Source organism: Brachyistius frenatus, unplaced genomic scaffold, assembly GCF_029030835.1.
Source record: "Brachyistius frenatus isolate BFR_SWC_R1_liver_20210118 unplaced genomic scaffold, ASM2903083v1 Contig_38, whole genome shotgun sequence".
Classification (NCBI taxonomy): Eukaryota; Metazoa; Chordata; class Actinopteri; family Embiotocidae; genus Brachyistius; species Brachyistius frenatus.
The window spans coordinates 475,259-498,017 of NW_027210637.1; the positions used below are offsets into that span (position 1 = coordinate 475,259).

The 22,759-nt window shown below is 45.0% G+C and overlaps 1 protein-coding gene across 4 annotated transcripts; it reads right to left on the minus strand.

Annotated features, from left to right (window-relative positions):
* Positions 1-1,359: 1,359 nt before the first annotated feature.
* tapt1a (transmembrane anterior posterior transformation 1a) lies at positions 1,360-22,505 on the minus strand. 4 transcript variants are annotated; one of them, XM_069701749.1, is made up of 15 exons: positions 22,302-22,505; positions 19,827-19,957; positions 18,218-18,336; positions 17,347-17,379; positions 14,118-14,280; positions 13,028-13,163; positions 12,595-12,692; positions 12,184-12,253; positions 11,090-11,170; positions 9,509-9,618; positions 9,325-9,384; positions 9,166-9,234; positions 8,864-8,940; positions 7,418-7,620; positions 1,360-1,858 (listed from the first exon to the last, which is right to left on the minus strand). In XM_069701749.1, exons 1-15 carry the CDS (start codon positions 22,492-22,494, stop codon positions 1,521-1,523), a joined length of 1,881 nt encoding a protein of 626 aa, XP_069557850.1. In that variant the 5' UTR covers positions 22,495-22,505; the 3' UTR covers positions 1,360-1,520. The 4 variants fall into 4 exon arrangements, with proteins under 4 accessions (XP_069557850.1, XP_069557851.1, XP_069557852.1 ...); XM_069701750.1 differs by lacking the exon at positions 17,347-17,379; XM_069701751.1 differs by lacking the exon at positions 19,827-19,957 and having other exon boundaries at positions 22,302-22,388.
* Positions 22,506-22,759: the final 254 nt, after the last annotated feature.

Genomic DNA, 22,759 nt, shown 5'->3' on the forward strand with positions numbered 1-22,759 from the left:
CGGGAGGATTTGTGCCGTGATCAAAGCCCACAAAGTGATGAAACATTTCTTCCAAAAGATTATTTGCACGTTAAATAGGTAAATGACGAATTTAAGATGATTTGTCGCCTTATATATAAATATATTTATATACTATACTATATACTCTGCTCTTCGTGTTCGGCCCGGTCGAAGCGGCAGACTTAAGCGTTGGATTTTTTTTTTTTTTTAGCAGCGTTTTGTGGACCGGCGGCTCCCGTTAACCTCGTCCGCTGCCGGCGGCTCCTTTTAAATGAAAGGTCTCTTCGCCGCTGAAGGCTGCAAACGACTTTATCTAATCGCCGTGTAAACAAAAACCAAAACAAAATCTCCACTTAAGGCTTTAACTTAAAAAAATAAAAAAATAAAAAATAAAAGATAAGCCAAACCGCTCTGAGTCACGGGAACATAAAAGCTCCGGACGAGCTCCGCTGAGGTATCAGACTGTAATCACAATCAGAGCTGAAGCGATGCATAGACGAATATCACCAGTGTGCGACTGCTCACAGCCGTTGACCCCCCCCTCCCCCTCCCAAAAAAAAAACCTGTTGGGGGGGGTCGTGACCCCGTTAAAAAAAAAAAAAAGTGTGATTAAAAACTCCTGGTCACCGAGCTGTGACACAAAAAGTGACTCTGAATGTATTTTAGACGCCCGATATGTAAAATGTATCCAGTGCAGTAAAAACAAAACAAAAAAGAAGAAGTCGCGTGACCCGCCCGAGGGGGTCCCGAGTCGCGTGACCCGCCCGAGGGGGTCCCGAGCCGCGTGACCCGCCCGAGGGGGTCCCGAGCCGCGGGTTGGGAACCGCGGGCTCATTCCAGTCCAGAATCTGTGCGCTCAGAGCGGCTAAAAAAAACACAAAACAACGACAGGTTTGTTGTGTGTTTTTAAAATTGGATGCGTTTGGATGATTCCGAAGAAATAAACAGCAACGCTTGTTTTCTCGGTGGAAAAAAAAGAAAAGAAAAAGGAAACGGGTACGACTCGGGTGTTTCCCTGTGACGTCCGAGGTTTGTGTCTGTTCTTTTTTCTTTTCTGGCTGCTGAGCGAAACGAGAAACAACTTCTGGTCCCGGCGCTGATCACCGAAGTGCTCGTGTGCTGTCTCTCTCTCTCTCACACACACACACACACACACACACACACACACACACACACACACACACACACACACACACACACACGCACACACACACACACACTTTCGTCTCCAGCTGTTTATAATCAGCCGGCTCGACTTTTTTTTTCATTCCGTCGAACTTCTCGACTTCTCGACGACAGCGGGATCGTCTTTGACGTTCGCCGTCCGCGAGCACAATAACTTATATATTATAATATTGCCACTGACTTCAATAAATATTCAGCTTTCTGCTGCCGTTGGTCGGGAGAGCCGGGCGGGGGAGGGCGAGGAAGAGGAGGAGGTGGGTGGGGGGTGAGCCCGTTCGCTCGCCGTCCTTTTCCTGAGTGATTTCGTCGCTTCGTCCGCGGACCGCCAGCGCTGCTCAGTCGATGCGGTTACCGCAGATGGTGAAGCGGTCGATCTCCAGCAGGTCTTTCTTCAGAGTCCTGTGCTTCCTTTCCGAGGCTCCTTGTGGCTCCTCCTCCTCCTCCTCCTCCTCCTCCTCCTCCTCCTCTTCCTCTTCCTTCGAGGGCGCAGCCGGTTCAGGTTCAGGCGACGGACTCGGAGGACGGCCGGCTGGCGTCGCAGGGGAGGAGTCAGGGAGAGGAGGAGCAGGAAGCAGATCGGTCCTGGGAGTCGGCTGGGTGGTCACAGAGGAGAAGGAGGAGGAGGAGGGTTGGCTGCAGCGGGTGGCAGTGATCTGCTCCACCTTCGATTCACCTGCGAAGAAGAGCGGGCAAAAGTTGAATTGAATGACAAAAATGACGAGTTTACGTTGCTGCTTCAGTCCTCCGTGGACGCGCGATGAGTTCAGGGACAGCAGAGAACGTAGGTTTAATCAGGCGCGGAAAAAAATGGTGTGAGATGTTTATGTATCCGGGGTGCAGATTTTTTTTTTTTTTTAATGTCAGAAATATTCTGTCATTTGGAAAATGCGCTTATTCACTTTCTTCATTTCTGTGTCCATTAGCTTAGCTTAGCATTAAAAACTCGCTCGTCACCAGTAAAATAGTTCCAGCGCGTAAATTTGTTGAACCCACGAGCTCTCGGTCTTACGTGTTGGTTTGTTTACCGATTTAATAAACAAGATCCAGCGTGTTTATGCGTGTTTGTCGTGAGCTAAGCTAACTGCTTCCAGTCTCTATGCTAAGCTACGCTAATCGATTGTGCTGCTGCACACTGAAGATAAGAAAACGAAAAAGAGCCAAACTCTGTCTTCAAAACATTTAACTGAGTCTGAAAAGCAGTTCATGACTTTAGAAAGGAACCAGAGAATAAGTTTTATTATCGATCAATCAGCGATGATTTTTTTTTTTGAAAGAACAACAACAACAAAAAGATCACTGTTGAGTGATCCGTTTCTATAACAACACAGAAGTGTTGGGGAAACAGAAAGAGAGCTTCGAGTGCATGAAAGAAGAGTTTTGGATTCACTTAAGAGAAAAAAAAGCTAAAGAAGAAAAAAAAAAAAAAAAAAAAAAAGAGTCCAGCCTGTAACAGCAAAAGTTTGAGTGACAGGAAGCGATTGAACGCGACGGCTCCGCCCACGTTTGACCGCACATAATGCGGCGCATTACGTCGAGAAGAGATGAGCGGCAGCGGAGGATCTTGTCGAGTCTGAGAGCATCCGAGCGCCGGTTACATTAACAGAAAATCATCCAAACGGAATAATTCATCGTATCAGAGAGAATCGAGCGAAGCGGCGTCGGGTACTTAGAGGAGCGTCCGCTGAGACGAGCGCCTTCGCCTTCGCCTTCGTCTCGTCTCGCCTCGGGCCGTCCGACTACAACAAACTTCCACTTCTTACTGTAGACAGAGCTGAGCTGAGACTTTATACATATGTGCGCGTGTGTGCGTTTGAGTAAAGCATTTAAAAAAAAAAAAAGAAAAAGAAGAAGAAGAATCTCAGATCCGATGGAGGCCGTGAACGCAGCGGGACGACGGGATATTGGGGAAAAAAAAAAAAAAAAAAAAAAATTCAAGGTTCAGTTGTAGCTAAATAATTCAGTGTTGAATCAGCGAGGAATTTATAACGAGGCGTATTCTGTCGATTGATGCACGCGCACGCACACACACACACACACACACACACACACACACACACACACACACACACACACACATTATTGAAGGGATATTACACGACAGGGCGTGTGCAGCGATGCTTACGTTAAAAGCGCAGGCGTCGAGTGTAATGTTATACGATCACACCACGAAGTTACCAACTGAAGAAAATATGTCATCAAAACATATTATTACTTCGGGGGGGGCGATTCGCCGTCAAAACACAAAACCTTTTTGTTCTCCTGATCTCCGTTTCCAAGGCAACGCGCGGGGTGCGACTTGGAACCAAAAAAAAAAAACAACAAAAAAAGACAACCGGTCGCGTCGGTAGGAGCGGACGCAACGCGCGCGGCGACGTTTGCCGCTCCGGGAAGGAGTCCGAACCCTCAGCAGCGTCCCTAGCAACGGAGACGAGAGCCGGTCGAATCTGACGACGCCACATTGTCGTCCTTTTAAAAAGGGGTCCTAGATTGTTGCCACGACAGCGGCAGGAGACAGGACGGACGACACGGTCGTCCCGCCTTTGATCAGATCTCAACCGTCTTCTTTCAGGACGCGTCTCTGCAAAAGAAGCCGCTCGAGCCTCGCTGCTCCGCCTGACACGTTATTTCCCGTCTCCGCGTTTCGAGCGCTCCTTCGCTCTATCGCTTTTATTTAAAAAATGTAACCATCTCAACGTGGAAGCTTTTTTTTTTTTTTTTTTAAATATTTCATCCGGAATGACAGACGGCGGTTAAAAATTCAGAGTATGCGCCTTGTTTTTCTGAACTCCAGCGAGGGCCGGTCCAGAAAAAATGCAACCGTCTCCAGTCGTCGGGTGAAAACTGCACGCTCTGCTGCTCTGTTGGTAAACCCGGCTGTTGTTCTCTCTCTTTTTTTGTTGTTGTTTTTTTTTTTAGTAAGAGCCGATATAACGTGTGGAGACGCTTCGGATGTCAAAAGATGCGGAAAAGTCCCGCGATCGGGCGAAGCTGCTCGACGGGCCGCGCCGGCCAGACGCCGGTTTTTCCGCATCTGTCGGGGCTGTCGGTGCCGGACCGATGTCGCGCGGTCAGATTTTCATTTTAAGGTTAATTCGATTCATATTTTGAAGTCTGCGACGAATGAAATTAGTGCGCCTTCTCTTGAGTTACAGTTTTAGCATCTTTCAACTCGTTGCTTTGGTTTTAATTTGGCCAAGCTAGTAAAAGCTTCGGTGGAGACCAAAACAGAGCTTAAAGGACGCAAAGCGCCTAAAATGTGACATTTATTCTGCCTTTAGCTTGTTTTGCTGCCCCCGTGTGGACAAAGATCATGCAGGTTTAAATCTTTTTTTAAACAGTGTGTATTTCAGTCAAACGATCGATCGTCTGGATATTTTGGGATTCATTTCCGTTTTGATTTGACACATTTTGGCAGGTGTGGCCGAGTCGAGGCCTTCGGGGCGTCACGCCGCCGCAGCTTCAGAAGAACTGTTAAATCGAGTCACATCCTGAGTCACCGCAGCGTCTCCTCCTCTCTGGAGATACGTGAGCTTTAATAAAAGTTAACCACCATATGGGCTTCGAAATGGCTGGCGCGGAGCCGCTCATTACCCGCTCCAGCCCTCCGGACAAAAAAAAAAAATGGAAAAAAAAAATAAAACGCGGCGCAAGACAGATGGCAGATCTCCGTGTGCTGTGAGTCCGGACCGTCGGGAAAGACGAAGACGTGCAAAAAAAAAAAAAAAAAAGTATAAACGAGGAACATAATGTCAACGTCAGAGAGGTGAGCGTTCGTCTCTCCGAGGTCGACGGTTCGAATCCCAGCGGGTCTGAACGCGGGTGGGAATCAAAGGACAACCTCAAAGGAGTTGTTATTATTATTATTATATTCTACGGGCCTTCGAGTGATGCAGCTGCAGCTCTCTGAGAAAGCAGATTCATTTGAAACATAAGAGCCGGTTGGGAGAGCTTTGATGTGCGATGGCACCGATGGCACCGTCAAGGATCTTTGTCTTTGTCTTTTTTTCTTTACTTTAAAGCTCTCGGCTCGGCGCAGCAGGCGGCTCGACGGCGGCGCTCGCGGGAGAAAAGATCTGAGGGGGGGGAGGAGGCTGGAGGGGGGTGATTTAGACCCCGGATGACGGGGGGGGGGGGAGCGCCGCCGCCTCCCAAATCTGTTCAGATCGCGTGTTTACTGTTCAACGCCGCTTCAGGAGATCCACACGAATGTTAATGAGGGAATTCATGTGTAAATATCTGCGCGCGGGGGGGGGGGAGATAGATGGGAGGAGGGTGGAGGGGGGGGCATTTTTGTTGTTTATTTTTGTTCAAAGATTACCTGTCGAAATGTGACGTACGGGATCATTTCTACGACGGCGATAGTCTTTATGTCGGCAATAAAAAAATAAAATAAAAAACTGAAGGGCCATTAAGTTTTAAATTACTTTCATTAATTAAGTAATCCGCTGCTCAACTGCTGGAAAATGAGTGTGTGACGACGTCCAACGACTTGTTTTGTCCGAGCAGTTATCAAACACATAAATAATAAAAGTCGGCCGAGAACCTGGTTTCAAGAAACCTTTTGCGTTTCTGCTTAAAAAAAAAAAAAAAAAAAAAGACCGATTTTTCCAAATTATTGCAGATCATTTTTCTGTTCATTGACTGATTATAACATAAATGACAACTATAAATCAAATTGACATGAGTTCGAGAGGAGGTTTAAAAGAAGTGTTTCGAGTCCAGACAAATGAAATTCATTGTCCTGAGGTCAAACTACAAAATGTCAAACACCTGCCACAGCATCAAAATGTTACGCATGTAGCACAACTATACATTGTTTTTCAGAAATGAATATCAATATCCTAAATGGAAAAATATTTGATTGAAGGTTTGCTTGCTCTATTGTCTAATTTGACTTTTGCTTTAACAAAACAAAATGTAGTTGATTTCCGTTAGAAATCTACATACTGCATGTAGAATATTCATTCATTCGTTAATTGATATTGACGATACCCATTTAGTCGCAGCTAAAGAATCCGAAACTGTTTCTCTATCGTCCTAAAATGAGACGATTTGCTTTTGAGGAACAGATATTTGTTTAAACCCGCAGATGTTTTGGAGTCAAACATTTTCCAGCCTGGTGTTCGGAGACTCGTCGCCAACCGAAAAGTCACAGGTTTGATTTCTGCCGTCAACCTTCACCGGATGTTTTTTTGTTGTTGTTTTTTGTTTGTTTTTAAATCGGGTGCCTGAATCCGAATCTCTTTCCTGCTTGACAGATTTGTGCGGATGCGTCAGCTAAATGTTCCAAAAATCTCAAAACTTAAAAGTGTCGGCTAAACGCCCGAAAAATGTCAATACGAACGCGGTTGTTCTGCGTCGGCGGAGCGAGCTGGCGTTTCGCTTTTAGAATCTCTGCTGCGTCCCAACAAAAATAAACAAATAAATAAAAAAATTAAAAAGCTGGACGAACAGGATTTCAAAGCGGCATTCAAACACTACGTAAAGCGAACGTATCATTAGACTACCGACCAGAATGAAGTCGAGAGAGAGAGAGACGCGGTGAATCCGAATGTGTTCGCAGACCTGGAAACGTAACGTCACCGTTTCCAGGAGCCCCGACAGACGCTCGCCCTGTAATTAGCGAGAGTGACGGATGATTGGCTCATTATGTAAAGTGGGAGACGGTGCCCCCCCCCACCCCTCCGTGTTCTCTCTCTCTCTCAATAAATCTGCGTGATTATATTTTGTTAATGATAGCCGTTTGTTGGTGACACGCGCTACACTTTTCAAGTTCAATTAAATATCAGCGATTCGCGTATCGAAAGCGGTGCTGGGAACGAGGCCGACTCGCTCGTCGTTCGGGTTCTGTTGGAGCGTTTTACATTTTTTTTCAGGCAGTAAGTGAAACACTTCCTATTAACATTTCATATTTAAAAAGCTTGTAATTTATATTCTTACTATTAAGCACACACGGGGAAATATGTAAAACAGTCCTCTGGCATGCAAATGTTTCATGAATCATTCTGGATCTGGGTTTTTTTCGTCTTTATTTTTTTTTTTTTTTTTTTTAGAGAGATGATTAGTCATTCAGTCGTTGGCACCGAGAATTAGTTTGAAAGTTGTGGTGCGCGTCTCTATAACATCTGACTTCCCGTTTACGATTCTTATGGACTCTTTATGTGGGCGGGAATAAACAAGACTTTTAGAAAGTATGCGAGTACTTTTTTTTTTGGCAGTGTCTTTGTTGTACCTGAAGGTGCGCGACATCTGGCCGGCTCGGCTCTGCTGGCGTTCTTGGCCGACGAGGAGGAGGAGGAGGTCGACGACGGTGATGATGGTGATGGAGCAGCGGAGGGTCTCTCGAACAGCTTGTCCTCCATGTTGGCCCTCTTGACGTAAACGCAGGACTTCCCCAGCAGAACGATGCTGTTCAACACTTTGAGCGTCACCAGCCTGCGGAGAGACGGCTGCAGTCAGAGCAGTGAACGTCTGACTGGAAGAAGAAACAACAACAACAACAACAACAAAAGCTCTTGCTCTCTCTTCAGCAAACTGGCGTGCACCCCAAGAAGCACCGCTGAAACGGACGAGCGACGGAGAGCAAAGTATTCGCGTCTCTTGATTTACGTTGACACTCTCGCTCCACGACCGTTCGCTGCCGGCTGCTTTGATTTTGGACGATAGAAGGACGACAGGTTGTTTACATTTTGAAACATCTCGTCGTTGCTTCTCGGCGGTCGAAAGAAATAAACGCGCGTTAATTCCCGTCCTGAAATTCGATTCGGCGTGGCATTTGGTGAATTTGGATGAAAATAAAGCAACGCGACGATCGCTGTCATCTTAAATCTGAAGTAAACGGGCGATCTGAATCCCGACGAATGTCCTCCGTCTGGTGTCTTATTGCTGCCTGTCACGTCCCGCCGCTCGCACACCCGCCGTGTCGATGTGCACACAACCCCCCCCCCTCCGCCCCCTCCTCCTCTTTGCCAAGGTGCAGCGGTCTGCTGGAGCCCGAGCTATTTGTGAATCAAGAGGGGGGAGGGGGGGGCAGAGATGGCACTGGAGATGGCAACATTGTATTCTTCAGCCTGAGGTGGGTGGGGAGGGGGAGGGGAGGAGGAGGAGGAGGAGGAGGAGGAGGAGGAGGGGAGGAGGAGGAGGAGGAGAGGGGGGCTCTTCAATGGTACGAGCCCGATGGGATCCGGCAAATGAGAATGAGCGGAGCTATCAGCGGCCGGGAGAACGCTTATGTAACTGTGTGTGTGTGTGTGTGTGTGTGTGTGTGTGTGTGTGTGTGTGTGTGTGTGTGTGTGTGTGTGCGCGTTTACGACAGCAGCCTGCGTGCTGTTAGCGTGCACGAGACTGTGAAAGCATATTCAACCCACCGGATTTCAACAAAAATAAAGAAATATATCGACCGACCGAGATGGAAAACAACGATATAGATTTGAACCCGCGTTGCTTTGGTTTCAGCCCGTAGTCATGGAGACGGAGGGAATAACAACCACATCTTATCGCCAGATTAGGGCGCGCGAGCAATTTACACAACCGAAGCCAGTTTTCAGCCACTTAAACCTCCTGCCGAGCTACTTTTCAGCGTGGGATTAAAACACTCGGCGAACAGCGCGCAAATGAAAACGCCACTTTCTGTGCAACAGGCCGTGAACCCACCGGCGGCGCAGACCCGAGGACTTACCCGAGATAAAAGAGGAACACGCACGTGTACGAGAGCGCTCCCTGCACCTTCACTGAACTCATCACCACCCGGGTCAGCTGTTAAAACATTCGGCCACAAACCAAAAACAACAACAACAACAAAAAACACAGAAGAAATAAAGATGGATTATTTACTCACTCTGAAAACTTGATGACAGAAAACAAAAAAAACAAACAAAAAAAAACAATAATCTGAGCAAACAGCGAGCCGCCTGAAAGAGCGCCTGAACTCTCCTCCCGGTGTTTTAAGTTCCTGAAGAAGCAGCGGCCCTCTTCTCTTACCAGAACGGCCAACGGCAGCGGGATGAAGCCCATCCTCCGGGCCACTGAGTCGCTGTAGTCGGTGCAGGCCTACACAGCGACGAGACGGGCACACGTCACAAAAGACGAACTGATTTGCTCTGCTGCGGGCGACGGCACTAAAGAGGCGGTTTCGCTTACGTTCTTCTGCCGGCTGCTGACGAGATCGAAGGCCAAGCTGGCTCGGTATTCGCTGTACACCTGGAAAGACAAAAGACGGGGGGGGGGGGGGGGGGGGGGGGAGACAGTGAAGGCGGCCCGCCGAATCGGTGAGGAAGCGGGGCAGGGGAAGGGGGGAGGGGAGGGGGGGGGCGCCGCCTCTTACGTCGGCCGTGATGTCGTTGAACTTGGTGATGAAAGCGTGCTTGATGATGTCGACGGCCACTTCGGAGGTGACGACCATGAAGACGTCGGGGAACAACACCCACAGGTGGTCTGAGGGAGGAACAGGAGACAACGGGGGGCTTTTTTTTTTTTTTTTGTTTGTTCGAAGGCACGAGCTCGACAAAGTCGTTCGCCGGATCCACCGGACGTCGTGCTCAGCCGGCCGCGGTTCATAAACGTTACATGCCGATTCATTTAACCGGTGAATCATGCGGCGATGACGTTTCAGAAAATCACGGGGAGAGGATCGTTTTCAAACTTCTTCCGTTTATAATCAGATAGGAAGACCAAGACGGTAAATCCTCTTGTTTAAAAAGCTTTTTAAAAAAATTTTTTTTATCAAATAATTGAATGGTAAATTATTAAAGATGTTTTTAGTTTTTTTTTTTTTTTTTAACAACGTGTTGAATCTCTGCGGCCTCACGCAGTATTTTCATGCTAAGAGTCCAACCGACTGTCTCCCAGCTTTTCAAATATTTTACGGTAAGTAGAAAGTGAACGTTGAGGCTTTGACCGCAGATCAAACGGGTGAAAACTAAAAGGTGATTAGTTGAGAGCGGGCGTTTCCGCTTTTCTGCCCGCTCCTGCGGCGCTGCTTGTGATTCGTAACGACCTCTTTAGCGACAGAAGGCTGCAGCTCTTGCCGGCATCAGAGCGCCGGCGTCCCGATTTCCGCTGACGGGCCGCGTCTGTCATCTACTTTGAGTCCGGCTTCGAGCCCGGCGGGAGGGAGCCGACTGTTTTCGGGAGAGCGGGCGAGGCGCCGGGGGGGAGGGGCGGCGGCGGGGGGCCCGTGGCCCGGCGCTCGTCCCTCGACCCGCTCCGTCTCTCTGACTGAGGTTCGACTGAAACTCCCCGAGGTGTTTGCGGGAGGGTCAGCTGAAACTGCGGGAAAGGAGCCGCTCAGCGTATTTTGTCCGATTTTTTTTTTTTTTTTTTTTTACCGTGGCGAGCAGTGACCTCTGCGCTGGGCTGGGAATAGTTACTTTTTTTTTGTACTTTTGAGGATTTCTCAAACCTCAGCGTTTTGAGGGAAACCCTCTGAACCCTCGGCTATTCTCAGGGGGATTTCACCAGCTTCACTTTTAAGCTCATATCTCGGTCATTATCCGGTCAAACCATTCATGCTGTATCTTGTTTTTTTCAGGACAGCTTAGGCTATCATCATTTGATTTGCTAATACGAAGAGATTATTAATATTTGCCTTTATATTAAGGAAAAAAAACTATTGCCTTATGAAAAACTGTTGTGTTTTTACATGTATCTCGCCATAAAATATTGGCAGTAGAGACCTCTTTTTACGGTTGTGGAGAGGAGATCGTCTCGAATCTGGCAACATCTGAACCATGCTTGTGGGACGCGCGTGTGAAACAGGAATTTGAATAAAATAGGCCATCTCTGCGATAACTCCTTGCCGAGCGATTCAACCGAGGACAAGGGATTCAAAATATGGGACGCAATTTTGCATCCCGGCGGGTTCTGCGGGTTAAGTTGTGGCTGGAAAGAGAAAACAGAAGCTCACCTGGGTTCCACGCGAACTGCTCCATATTCCTGAGACAAACGATGAGCAGCAGAACGTAGCTGGTGAACCGTTCTTTGATATCTGCGGCGGTAAAACAAAGAACATTTTGCCGTCACGGTCGCTTCAAACTGCGGAGAAAACCCGGCGAGGGAAATGCGATGAGAAAAGCATCTTCGTGAAAAGCACGGCAGCTTTTCATTTTTAAGCAGCAGGTGACATTTATAGTTGGTTTTACAACCAGCTGCAAATGTTTGGCATGTCGTCATCAGATAACGGTGCGCTAGGAAACAGGCGGCGGGGGGTGTGTGTGTGTGTGTGTGGGGGGGGGGGGGTCTTCCCTCCTGTTTGATTATAAAAAAAAAAGGGACTGAGATAAAAGAAAAAAAACATGCAGCCTCGTTGAATACAAAGAGAAATCCATAAAAGTTTCACATGTGAGGAAGAATATTTAAGCCTTTGTGTGCTTTCAACATTTCCATGTTTTGAAGTTTTCCTTTTTTACAGTGGAGAGCCAAACATTTGATGGAGAATCAAGCACGGTCACGCGTCCATACAACGAATGAGAAAAGCTGCCGCTGTGGACCTTTACCTGTGGACACCGACGCCATCGGACGCTGTAATGGTCGACCGTCTACGAAACGATCGCCGCACGGTGCCGTCTGTCCGCGATACTTTAGTCGTAGCGGTGCCACCGTTCAGACGTCAGTACGATTATATTCTACAGATATATTAGATTTAAAAGGACACCCCCCCACCCCACCCCACAAAGAAGTATCTCAGCAGGTAAATTTGACTTTTTTTCTGTCAGATTACCACTGACGGATCTGTACGAAGAGAGCTCATGTTTCAGTCACATTGTTCAGCTGTTGCTTTTTCAGCTGTAAAGGCTGTTTGGTGCAACATGATAATCGCATCTGTTGGGAGACTGTGAAACACTGAATATGTTAATTTGTCCTTTTTTTTTTAGACCGACAAAGACGAGATGAGAAATGAAACGTAATGTTCGTTCTTCTAAACTGTGCGGTTTGAGTGGTTTTAATTCTGCTCCTAATGCATCAAAACTGCGATTATTGACACAACATTGAATATCTTACCGCTGTTGGACATTTGGAACAAGTTGTTCTTCTCAAATTTCTTGAACACGCTTCCTTTGATCTCCACAAACTGTGTTTGAGACGACAGACAAAAAAAGGAACAAAGAAAAAAACGCGGTCAGCATATTCATGAAGGAAATTAAAAAAGATCAACCGTCACGTTGCAGCTGCAACAGCGACGTTTCATCAGCAACGTGTCGGCTTTAATTTTTCTGGAATACATCTGCATGAAAATACTTTTAAGGATAACGTCTGTTCGTGAGCCTGCATTTTGTTTGTGACTTAAACAATCACTTTACGCAGCTTGTCGTGCACTTGAACGTCACGGTTTACATACAAATATCTATCTCTGTGTGTGTGTGTGTGTGTGTGTGTGTGTGTGTGTGTGTGTGTGTGTGTGTGTGTACTGACATTGTTGGACATCATGATGGTGAGCAGGGACTTGTTGTGGGAGTTGAAGGCGACGTTAAGAGTGGAGGCTTGGACCATGATGAGGATGGAGTGAAGGACTGAGGAGCAAATAGTCAGGAAAATAACTGCTTCAAATCAAATCTGTTTCACCTGTGAACCTCCCACCTCATTAAAACTGCTTTAGCTCAACAGGCTAAATCTTCAGAATGTCAGTCGGTAGAAGCTCACCACCGTAAGACCAAGATGGAAAACCCCGTAAAGAAAGAAAAACAAGAAATAGAAGGACTGTGCCAGACTGGAACTGCACGTCATCTATCAAATATTTACAGGTTAGAAACAAAGGACGGCGACTCAACGCTCATCCCAAACGTGACCTGTCGAGACTGAAAACAGTCACACTGCCGATGCTGCTGATTTTGAACGGGAAGGATACAGACATAAAAGACGGCCATGAAAAAGTGCGGGATGACTCCTATGCTGTCTCTCTTCCTCTCTTTGGGTTCTGTGGCCGTCCAGTACAGAGCGTCCAGGATGTCCTGGCCGAAGGAGGAGAAGAGGCGGTCCGCGACCTGACGGAGGAAGGACACGTGGGATCGTAAGTGATTCTCGATTACGTTAAAACAAAAGAAAAAAAAAAAAAAGAAGGGACATTTGTGTAATGTCTGTATTCACAATATCTCTCTTGCAGAAGCAAGCGCTGAACCCCACAAGCTTCCTGCCGATTTGAAAGGCATGTTTTATTAAAACAAAAGCCAGAATGACAGCATTGATCATAACCAGAAACTGTAAAAAATAGAAACTGTCATCATTTTTCATTTCCGAGGATCTTTAAACTAATAATGTACGCAGAGCCCCTCCTTCGGGAAAAATAACCACATTTAAGCTTGAAACAGGGATATTGATCGAAATCACTGCGTCTTATACGTCTCATTTCAAATTTCGCCAAAAATAAACCGTTTTCGCGACGCGCATTCTGTGAGACAACAAAAATTCTACGCTCCTCGAGTGCATCTGGGAAGCTTCGGACGACTCACCGGAGACCAAACGTCCCGTGAACAAAATTCAGCAACTTTTTCCACAGAGAGGTTTGTAGAGGTTGTAAAAATGTAAATAGTTCAATATCTATGTTTTTATTTTCTCCCAATACTGGTAACACTCGTGGGTGCTTCACATTTTTTTTTGTATATAGAGATACCATCTTTTTTTTTTTAAGGTTTGTAAAATAAATCATCAATTATTATTCATTATTTTATGATATTATAAGCGTGTTTTATTACACAAAGGACATTTTTGAGTTCTCAGTACTTCTCGCTATAATTGTGCTATTTCAGCAGGTGATGCAGGACCTGCTGGTGCAGTAAGAAATGAGCCCACAGCGAGAGAAAAAAAAAATCTGACAGGATTAAAAAAAAAAAAAATAAGACCAGAAACTGTTTTTGAGGTTCAGAGGGGTTAAGAACCGTTACGGTGGACGCAAATGACAACAGCGGCTGAAGAAGCGTCCGTGTGTTCGGCGGATTTACCTCCAACATGTTGTAGATGATGTAGAGTTTGATGACGGACTGTCCTCTGATCAGGTGGTACATCATGGAGTAATCCACGTAGTGCATCATGGAGAAGCACAGCACCAGGATCAGGCCCTTCAGCACGTCACACACCTGCGCTGGCTGCAGCAGCCGCGACCCGCTGACCACGCGCGCGCGCACACACACACAACACACACACACACACACACACACACACACACACACACACACACACACACACACACACACACACACACACACACAGAGAGAAAAAGATGAACTAGGATTGACACGTACATTTGAATGCATCCCTGCATGCTGAGGTGCAGACAGCTGTGCGTTTCACCAGCGAACATGCACATGAGTGAACGGTTGTAATGTGGTGACACCAACATGTGATGTATGCAGACGAATACGCACATTTGAACTGGGGAAACACTGTGACCGTTAATGCATGCAGGCATTTACAGCATCAACACGCGCAGATTTTTTTTTTTTTTTTTTTTTTCCCAAACTTGGCATCATTAACAGCTTCTTTTTTTTTTCTGGCATAAAGTGAGGCCAAAGCAGCCAAGTGACGAGGGAGCAGACAGCTGGTTTAATGCACACTGCCAGCCCAGTATCACTTATTACTGCTCGCTACACAGGCTGTAATGCTTTCAACCCATGTGAGGATAACACACACACACACACACACACACACACACACACACACACACACACACACACACACACACACACACACACACACACACACACACACACACACACACACACACACACACACACAGGGGTAAAAATAAAAATAAAAAGTAATTTCTTTTCAAAGTGAGATAAAACACAGAAAGGAAAAAGGTACCGGGTGAAGATCAGACAAGAAGTACAATAATAAATATTAACGTTATTATCCCCTTTATACTGAAGTTATCTTATTCATTATCTCCTTTTAATATGCTTCTGTCTGCGTTTCATTGTTTAATCTGCTGTCATAAGATTAAATCTGTGTTTGTTTGTTCTCTACCAGACATACCAACCGCACGGCGACAACAACACCTGTGCCTCCGAGCGTTTCTTTTTTTAAAAAATTTCATGAAAATATTTCGGTTATCGTGAACAGAAATGTCTAAAAACAGGGTGGACAAAAATAAAAGGAAGAAAAATAAATCAGGCTTCAGCTGCCACGTACAGCAAAAGCAATGTGTCATCTGAGGGCAGCGCTGTCCGTGTGTGTGTGTGTGTGTGTGTGTGTGCGTGCGCGTGTGTGCGTGTGAAACATGTGCATCTTTTTTAATTAATAGCTGCGGTTGGCAGCGGCAGCTTTGGAGCATGTTAAGAGGAAGGCTGACAGATCCATAGGACTGGTTCTTCAGTATTTACTACGACAGGGATGACCGCGGGAAGAGAGCTTAAAGTCTCACGCGGCCGGCATATTTTTCCCCGCGTCAGCTGTGTGATCTGAGTCTCGTATGTGCTGAAACCGCCGACAACGGCTGCAGCGAAAGTGGCACGCGGGGGGAGGTTTTCTACTGACCGGAAAAGTCCCGACTTCAGCGCCTCACGAAGGGAGAGCAGACGCTGACCCCGCCGGTATGACCGTTCACAACGTGATAATAGTTTTGCTGTTTGCTGCAGCAGTAGACAAACACCGTTTAAAAAAAACAAACAAATTACTACTTAACAATTCTCCACTAAATCTACTACAAATGAACATCTGGGCCTTTTTGATTTACAGCACGAAAGACAACGATTACCTTCGCGGGGAAGAACTGTCGGGGCTTTATTCTGAACACACAGACGGGACAATTCAGGAAGGGTTTCCAGGAATTACACCTGTTGAAATGAACGCGCATAAAAGCCATTAAAACTCATTGTTTTACTGGAGAAGGAGCAGTTACAGCTGTTTTCTTGAGGATTTGGCTCCATCTAGTGTTCACGTCTGAAGTCACGCGTGTGCCAAACGGGCTTTCAGTCCAACGTCACAACAAAAAGCTTCAGAGCTCTTAGCGCAAGCCGCTTCTGAATATTCAGCTTTTCTTATTTGTGTTGCTTGGTGCTCATCGTACAGTACGTTTAACACAAATAACCCGATATAACACGCATACAAATGTGCTGTCGACAGAAGATGACATAAAATATAAGTATAAAACGAGGGAAATTAAGTAAAAGAGTAAAATTATATATAAGGAAAAAAAAAATAATCAGCGGGCACCAATGTTAGGGCTGCTCCTTATTATGGTTTTGTATAATCAGGGAATTTGTCCTAATTACCTGAACAGGGTTTTCCCTGGATGTATAACTGAGGGGCAGCAGCCAAGTGTTTTTTTTTTTTTTCCACACAGACACTAAAGCTTCATTATAAGCTTTGTTTAACCAGTGTTTGATACGATTTCAGTTTCGAATAAATATTGTCAAGTTAATAGCAAAAAAAAAAAAAATAATAATGTGCAAATGCATTAGTAGGGTTTAACAACAATTGGACCCGCTCGTGTCGGTAAAACATCTTTAGTATTCAGGTGGTTGAGGCGCTGAGAAACCTCCTCTCTTATTCTGAACACACGGCTCTCTGGTTGCAAAGCTGCTGCAGGCGGCCGGCGGAGCACAAAGCGGCTCGCGCTATCTCCGCTCTACGAGCGTTTATCTCCACAACACGCATGAATGTTATGTTCCGAGTGCAGTCGGCTACGCGCTGCATCCCAAGCAGCCTTCGGCGAATGTAAACGCCGGGGGCCGGAAGACGGAAGAGAAAGCCTGATGTCTGATACGGGGCCCGGTGAGAGGAGCTGACTCGTTGAGGGGAAGGCAGCCGTTTTGGTTGTTGTGGAGCGGTGTGAGGGATATCTGAGCGGGGAGCGAGTGAATTATAGGTTCCGCCCACAACAACAACAACAACAACAACAACCGCTGACAGATGCCACAGAACAAGACAACTGAGCCCCAAGCTCAAGCTCAAGCTCAAGGCCCACCCCCCCCCTCCCCACCCACCTGCCCAGTTTTGAGAAGCTGTATCACTGACAAGCAACGTGATGATGAGAATGACCATGCGTACTCAGCAAATCTCTCCCGGACTGGTTTGGGGAAAAAAAAAAAAAAAAACAAAAACACAACGTATGATGAGGGACCAACATGGCGGCTCTGCCTGGGAGACCGGGACATGATGTGCTGTGCCAAGCTGTATATCAACAGACAGGATGGACAGGACAGTGATAATGGGCTGGTGGGAGCGTACCTGCTTCTTCTGCAGTAGGGGCATGTGCGTGCCCTGCAGGGGGAGGAAGGCAAGGGGAGAATCAGACAGAGAGGGTGAGACGGGCAGGAGGAGAGGCCCATCGGGGGGGGGGGGGGTGTTTCGGGTTGGGTTAGGATACGCGGTACATAATCCATGTGGCTGTCTGTTTACTGGACTACTGTGTATATACAAAGATCCAACAAAGGGACAACCGAGGAAGAGACAACGCTGGTTTAAAGTTAATGTTCAGAGTTGGTATTCTGCCGGCTTCGCCTGCCCGCTGAGAATAAAATGCACCTCGCAGGACTGCGCATCGCCACAGGGAGGACTACCAGACATTGTCATGCTTTTCCTGCTGCTTGAATACTATATAATCTTCTCTGTCGGGTTCATCCGTAATGACAAATGATCTGAAATCTGTCGGGTTTGTTTTTTTTTTTTTTTTTTTAACATTCAAGAGTCATCCGTGTTTTATTAGACTTGGGGGAAGCATTTCATTGATACGATTGATCTGATTAAAGAAGGTTTCAATTTTTATATCCATATTCGTATTTTACTAGAATATCTTATATCCTACATCAGGCACCATCATATTTGTGTGAGTTGTCTTCTGCACCAGGTCAGTAAAAGCAACAAACATTTATACTGAAAACCAAATCACGATTCCATTTTAATTAACATTTTATCCTGAATCGTTAATATGGATATATATCTTGCATTGTGTGTCCATCTTTTCCTATGCTGGTACACTTATATCCGAATCACATGTTTATACATACGAGTGTGTGTGTGTGTGTGTGTGTGTGTGTGTGTGTGTGTGTGTGTGTGTGTGTGTGTGTGTGTGTGTGTGTGTGTGTGTTTGAGCTCTGACCTGAAGCCACAGCACGGCAGCGTGAGGAGGCGGAGCAGAGCCAGCAGCACCCTGAGAGGCAGCAGGGTGAAGACGTACAGGAAGGCGTCCACACACAGGAAGAAGCCGAAGATCATCAGCTGGAAAAAAAAAAAAAGTCACACGGCAGCGCCTGGAGGTCAAACTTGGGGTGTCGGTGTGAAGGATGTGCAGTCAGCAAAAACTCCCGAGTTAAACAGCGACGATGAGTGGGGAACGTTTAGTCTTCATCTTCAGAGATAAGTAAGTATTACTAATAAGCTAATTAAAAAAGAAAGAAAGAAAGAAGTTTGGGCTTCTTTACAATTTCTAGCTGAAAAAGTGACGGAACACAACTTCTGTCTTCTTTCAACTGGAGGAAAAGTCAAGTGAAAGCTAATTGGCGCCCACACCATGTGACAAAACGTACCCTCACAGCTCCCCATACACGAAGACTTGTCATTTTGAAAGGAATATTTGAGGAGAAATGCATTTAAGCCATCTTCTGACATCTTCTTACTTCTGAATAAAAAAGAAAAACCCGAAGGCACCAAGTATTGGTAAGAGCCTGGTGGGAGGGGTCGGCTCTCATTGGTGGATGGCTTTTTCTTGGAGGCCTTGTCAAGCACCGTGCAGTTGGTTAGTCTAACACAGTGCCGTCTCTGAGGCCGTCAATGTTTACACACATTCCTATCTTTCCCCCACGGACAAAACCGAGCCGGCAAGAGCGCCGCAACTCTGAGCTCCTCACCACGCGTCGCTGCTGGGAAGAGTTTAAAAACTCTGAAAGCATTAAAGACTTTTACACGTGCAAGTATAAAATAATAACCTCAACGTTTCACTGTGTGATTTGAGTGCATCACTGGGATTTAAGTGCATTTTAAACAGGTTATAGGAAAGAGGGGTTTATATAATTAAGAAATACTAGAGACTTAGAGATATATAATAAAACAACCACTGTGATTCTTTGTGAAAGGTAACATAAGCTGTTGCTTTAAAGACGAACTCGTGTTTTATGTTTCAACACTGCCCCCTATTGGTTAATGAGAGGAACAACAAAAACACTAGAAAATACTGTCAGCGAGGCAGTTGTTTAAAAATCATGCAGTCTTGTTTGTTTGTCATTTCTTATGTGACTAATGTATATTTAACTATTAATGAATCATGCCATTATTATATGTAAATAATTTATAATAGTTGATAAAATGCTTATATAATGAAAAATGTACATGTTTAACATAATGTTTTCAAATTACAAACCTAATCTAGCTACATACCGATAAAATTTTTTTTAAAAAAATCATTTATAATGACATCAAATACAGTTAAATACTTGGTGATGACTTTTAGTTCATTTAACTTGATATGAGACTAAAACTACCGATTGTAGTTTGGAGTTAATAAAGAATGAGTTGATAATTCGTGGAGGCTGTTTGTAGAAGTGACTCAGTTTTGAAGCGGGCCGACAGTCTGTAAAAAATAAATAAATAACAACGCGCCTTCTGTGCGCTGCTGGAAACGACAGCAGACAGACGGAGGCAACTGAAGAGAGTAAAAAAAAAAAAAAAAAAAAAGGAGGGCAGCTGAGTTCGGGCCTGTTGTTATACGCTACCTTCTCCAGCTCCTTGGGAATTCGCATGCATGTGTACACTCTCTCCCTGCGCTCCGTGTACTTTGCCTCATTGTGTTCCAGGAAGTAGCCTCTGGTGAGCTCTGTGCAAATGAAGCGCGTCAACGACGGATCTGGAACAACGTGAGAGCAACAGTGTTAAAAACAAAAGCCATTGTCTGCAACAATTACAGCCCGCAAAGCACAATGAGACGGCCGACCTTTTAGGAGGGTCACACGGTGGAGGGGGGGGGGGGGGGGAGTAGTAGGTGGGTGGAGGGGGGAGGAAGCTTCTCCGAATGATAGAAACTAGAAAGCGATAGACTGCGTTTTACGGTTTGATTGATTACGACAAAGTCTAATTCTGGATCAAATACATCTTTTGTAAGAGCTGAACATGCTGAACGAGGTCTGCTGTGGTGTACGAGATTGTCTTTAAGAGATCATAATGAGATCAGGGCCGCAAACGATGAATATCTCTATTATCAAGCAGCCGGACAATTATTTTCTCAATGAATTACGTCATCAATTCGTCGATAAAATATCAGAAAGATTCAAAGAATGTCCATCACACGTTCTGACGGCTCTTTGGGTTGTCTTCAAATGGCTTCTTCTTCTTTTTTTTTTTAACTAACAGTCTAAAACTTAAAGATTTAAGAGATTACCATCATAGATACATTTAAAAACGGACTGAAATTAATTTAATTCTTGCCAACTATTTTTCTGTCAATTGAATATTTAATGAATAAACGCTGGAACTGTTGGATAACCCAACACCGTATGGTGCCTTTTAACAGAATGCATCATTAAATCCCCCCCCCCCAAAAAAAGACATTTCACATGTTTTGGATTAACAATAAAAAAATGAGGAGGCTCTTTAAAATAGGACAAAGCATTTTCTCTACTTGTGAACTAAGTTATTAAATTCAGAACAAACACAGAAATGTTGTTTTTCTGCGAACAAACTGGTCTCGTCTCAAGTCATATTTCACTCTCAATGTCCCTTACTGTCTTTCATTTTTTTCCACTTGGCTTCAGCCTGTCAGGACACGTCAAACACGTCATGCAAAGACGAGTTCGTTGTACATCCGCACATGTTTTCCGCCTACAATATATCGTTGGCTCAACTTGTAGGAGTTTTGCTGTCGCGGTCTAAATCATACAGAGAAGCAAAATGTCTAACTAAAAGACACCAGACGTCTATTACCATGAAGGACTAAAAGAATCAGAATATATATTATCGTTTAAAAAGTTGGGAGTCTGAGTCAAAACAACAACAAATATTATTAAATTATCAAATGAATAGTTGCAAATGGATTTTCTGTCAATCAACTAATGACGCTTAAATAGTATTTAGTCACTAATACTGACAACTGCACCCAAAATAAAACCAACGGTATCAATGTTGTCTAGTGTCGTAATATGCGACTAGATACCCTCTTAGGTTTTGGATATCGTGTTGTCATGATATGACATAACTGTTGTCTTTTCTTAGTTTCATAGTGATGTCATTTCCTGAACTTTCCAGGCTGCTATCAATTTGGCCTTTAACCCACTTCATCATTACATCCTCATTACTGATTATTCTTCATACATAATGTTACTGCGTAAGTACTTTGTGAAAGGCACCACTTGCAGTAGTAATAATAGCAAATGTAGTAATAAAATTGTGTATATTTGATTTTGTACACAACGCCCACCACTATAACAACCGATGTTCATGAATGATTAACCTGTCGATTGTTTTCTCAAGTAATAATTACATCTGTAAAATATCCCAGAGCTTAAAATGTCACATTTAAGTGTCTTCATTTATCAAACAATACAAAAGCAATTATCAAAAACAGCGCTGCTACTTTTACAGATATTAAACGTGACCTCTCTTTAAGTATGGAGTTGTTGTTGTTGTTGTTGTTGTGTTTGTTTCTCTGTTACAGCTCTCGAAACGTGTTTGATCCTGTCTGAACACGACGGAAGCATCATCATCATCATCATCATCTTCATCATCATCATCATCACCAGGTAACAGAAGCAGGATTTTGCTGCAACACCTGGACAGCAAAAGCCACGAGTGAAAAGCGCCCCGAGAAACTTTAAGCAGGTACAGAAAGCAGCGGTAACTTTAGACAGAGCTTAGTTTTAAACAGCGACTCCACTTTTTATTGTTTTATTATTGTTTTATTCGGTTAACGACCAACAAACGGTTCGTTATTTAAGCCCGTTAACCAAAACGAGCGCCGACTGTAAACAAGCTTTTTTATTATTTTATTTATTTTATTTTTTTTAAACAAGACGTCCCCTCGTGAAGCTTTTCCCCAACTAATTTATATTCAGCGTCGCAACAGCGCCGGAGACTAAAGACGCCATTAAATCAAACATTTAAAGACGTGTAACGGTCGTTAGCTGGACGTTAACGGCCGTCGGGACGGGGAGGGAAGAAGAGGAGGAGGAGGAGGAGGAGGAGACCGGACGGTTTACCTGCCGAGAGGTCCCGTTGCTCCCTCCTGACAGCGCTTATGTCGTAAAATCCCAACGTTTCAGGCAGTTCCGGAGTTATTCCGAGTTTAGCCGACTTGTGTAAATCCTCCCACGGTATTTTCTTTCTCTTCTTCAGCTCAATTTCGGCTTCTTTCTCGTCTGAGACGAGCTCGGTCCCCGACAGGTCCGCCATCTTTACTTTGGTCGCCGCGTCGCCCTGTGCAACGTCACCGCAGCGTAGGTAAAGATAAACGTCATCATGGGGGCAACGTCACCAGGTAGATTCGACGGTCTATTTTCACGTTATCGATAGACTTTTTACGGTTAATGACATTTAAAACAACATTTATACATCGTAAAGATTTAAAATCGTAAAGATCGTAAAAAAAAAATAATAATAATTTAAAAAAAAAACGTACAATTGCCAAACTTAATTTTCATATAAAGGCACATTTGCA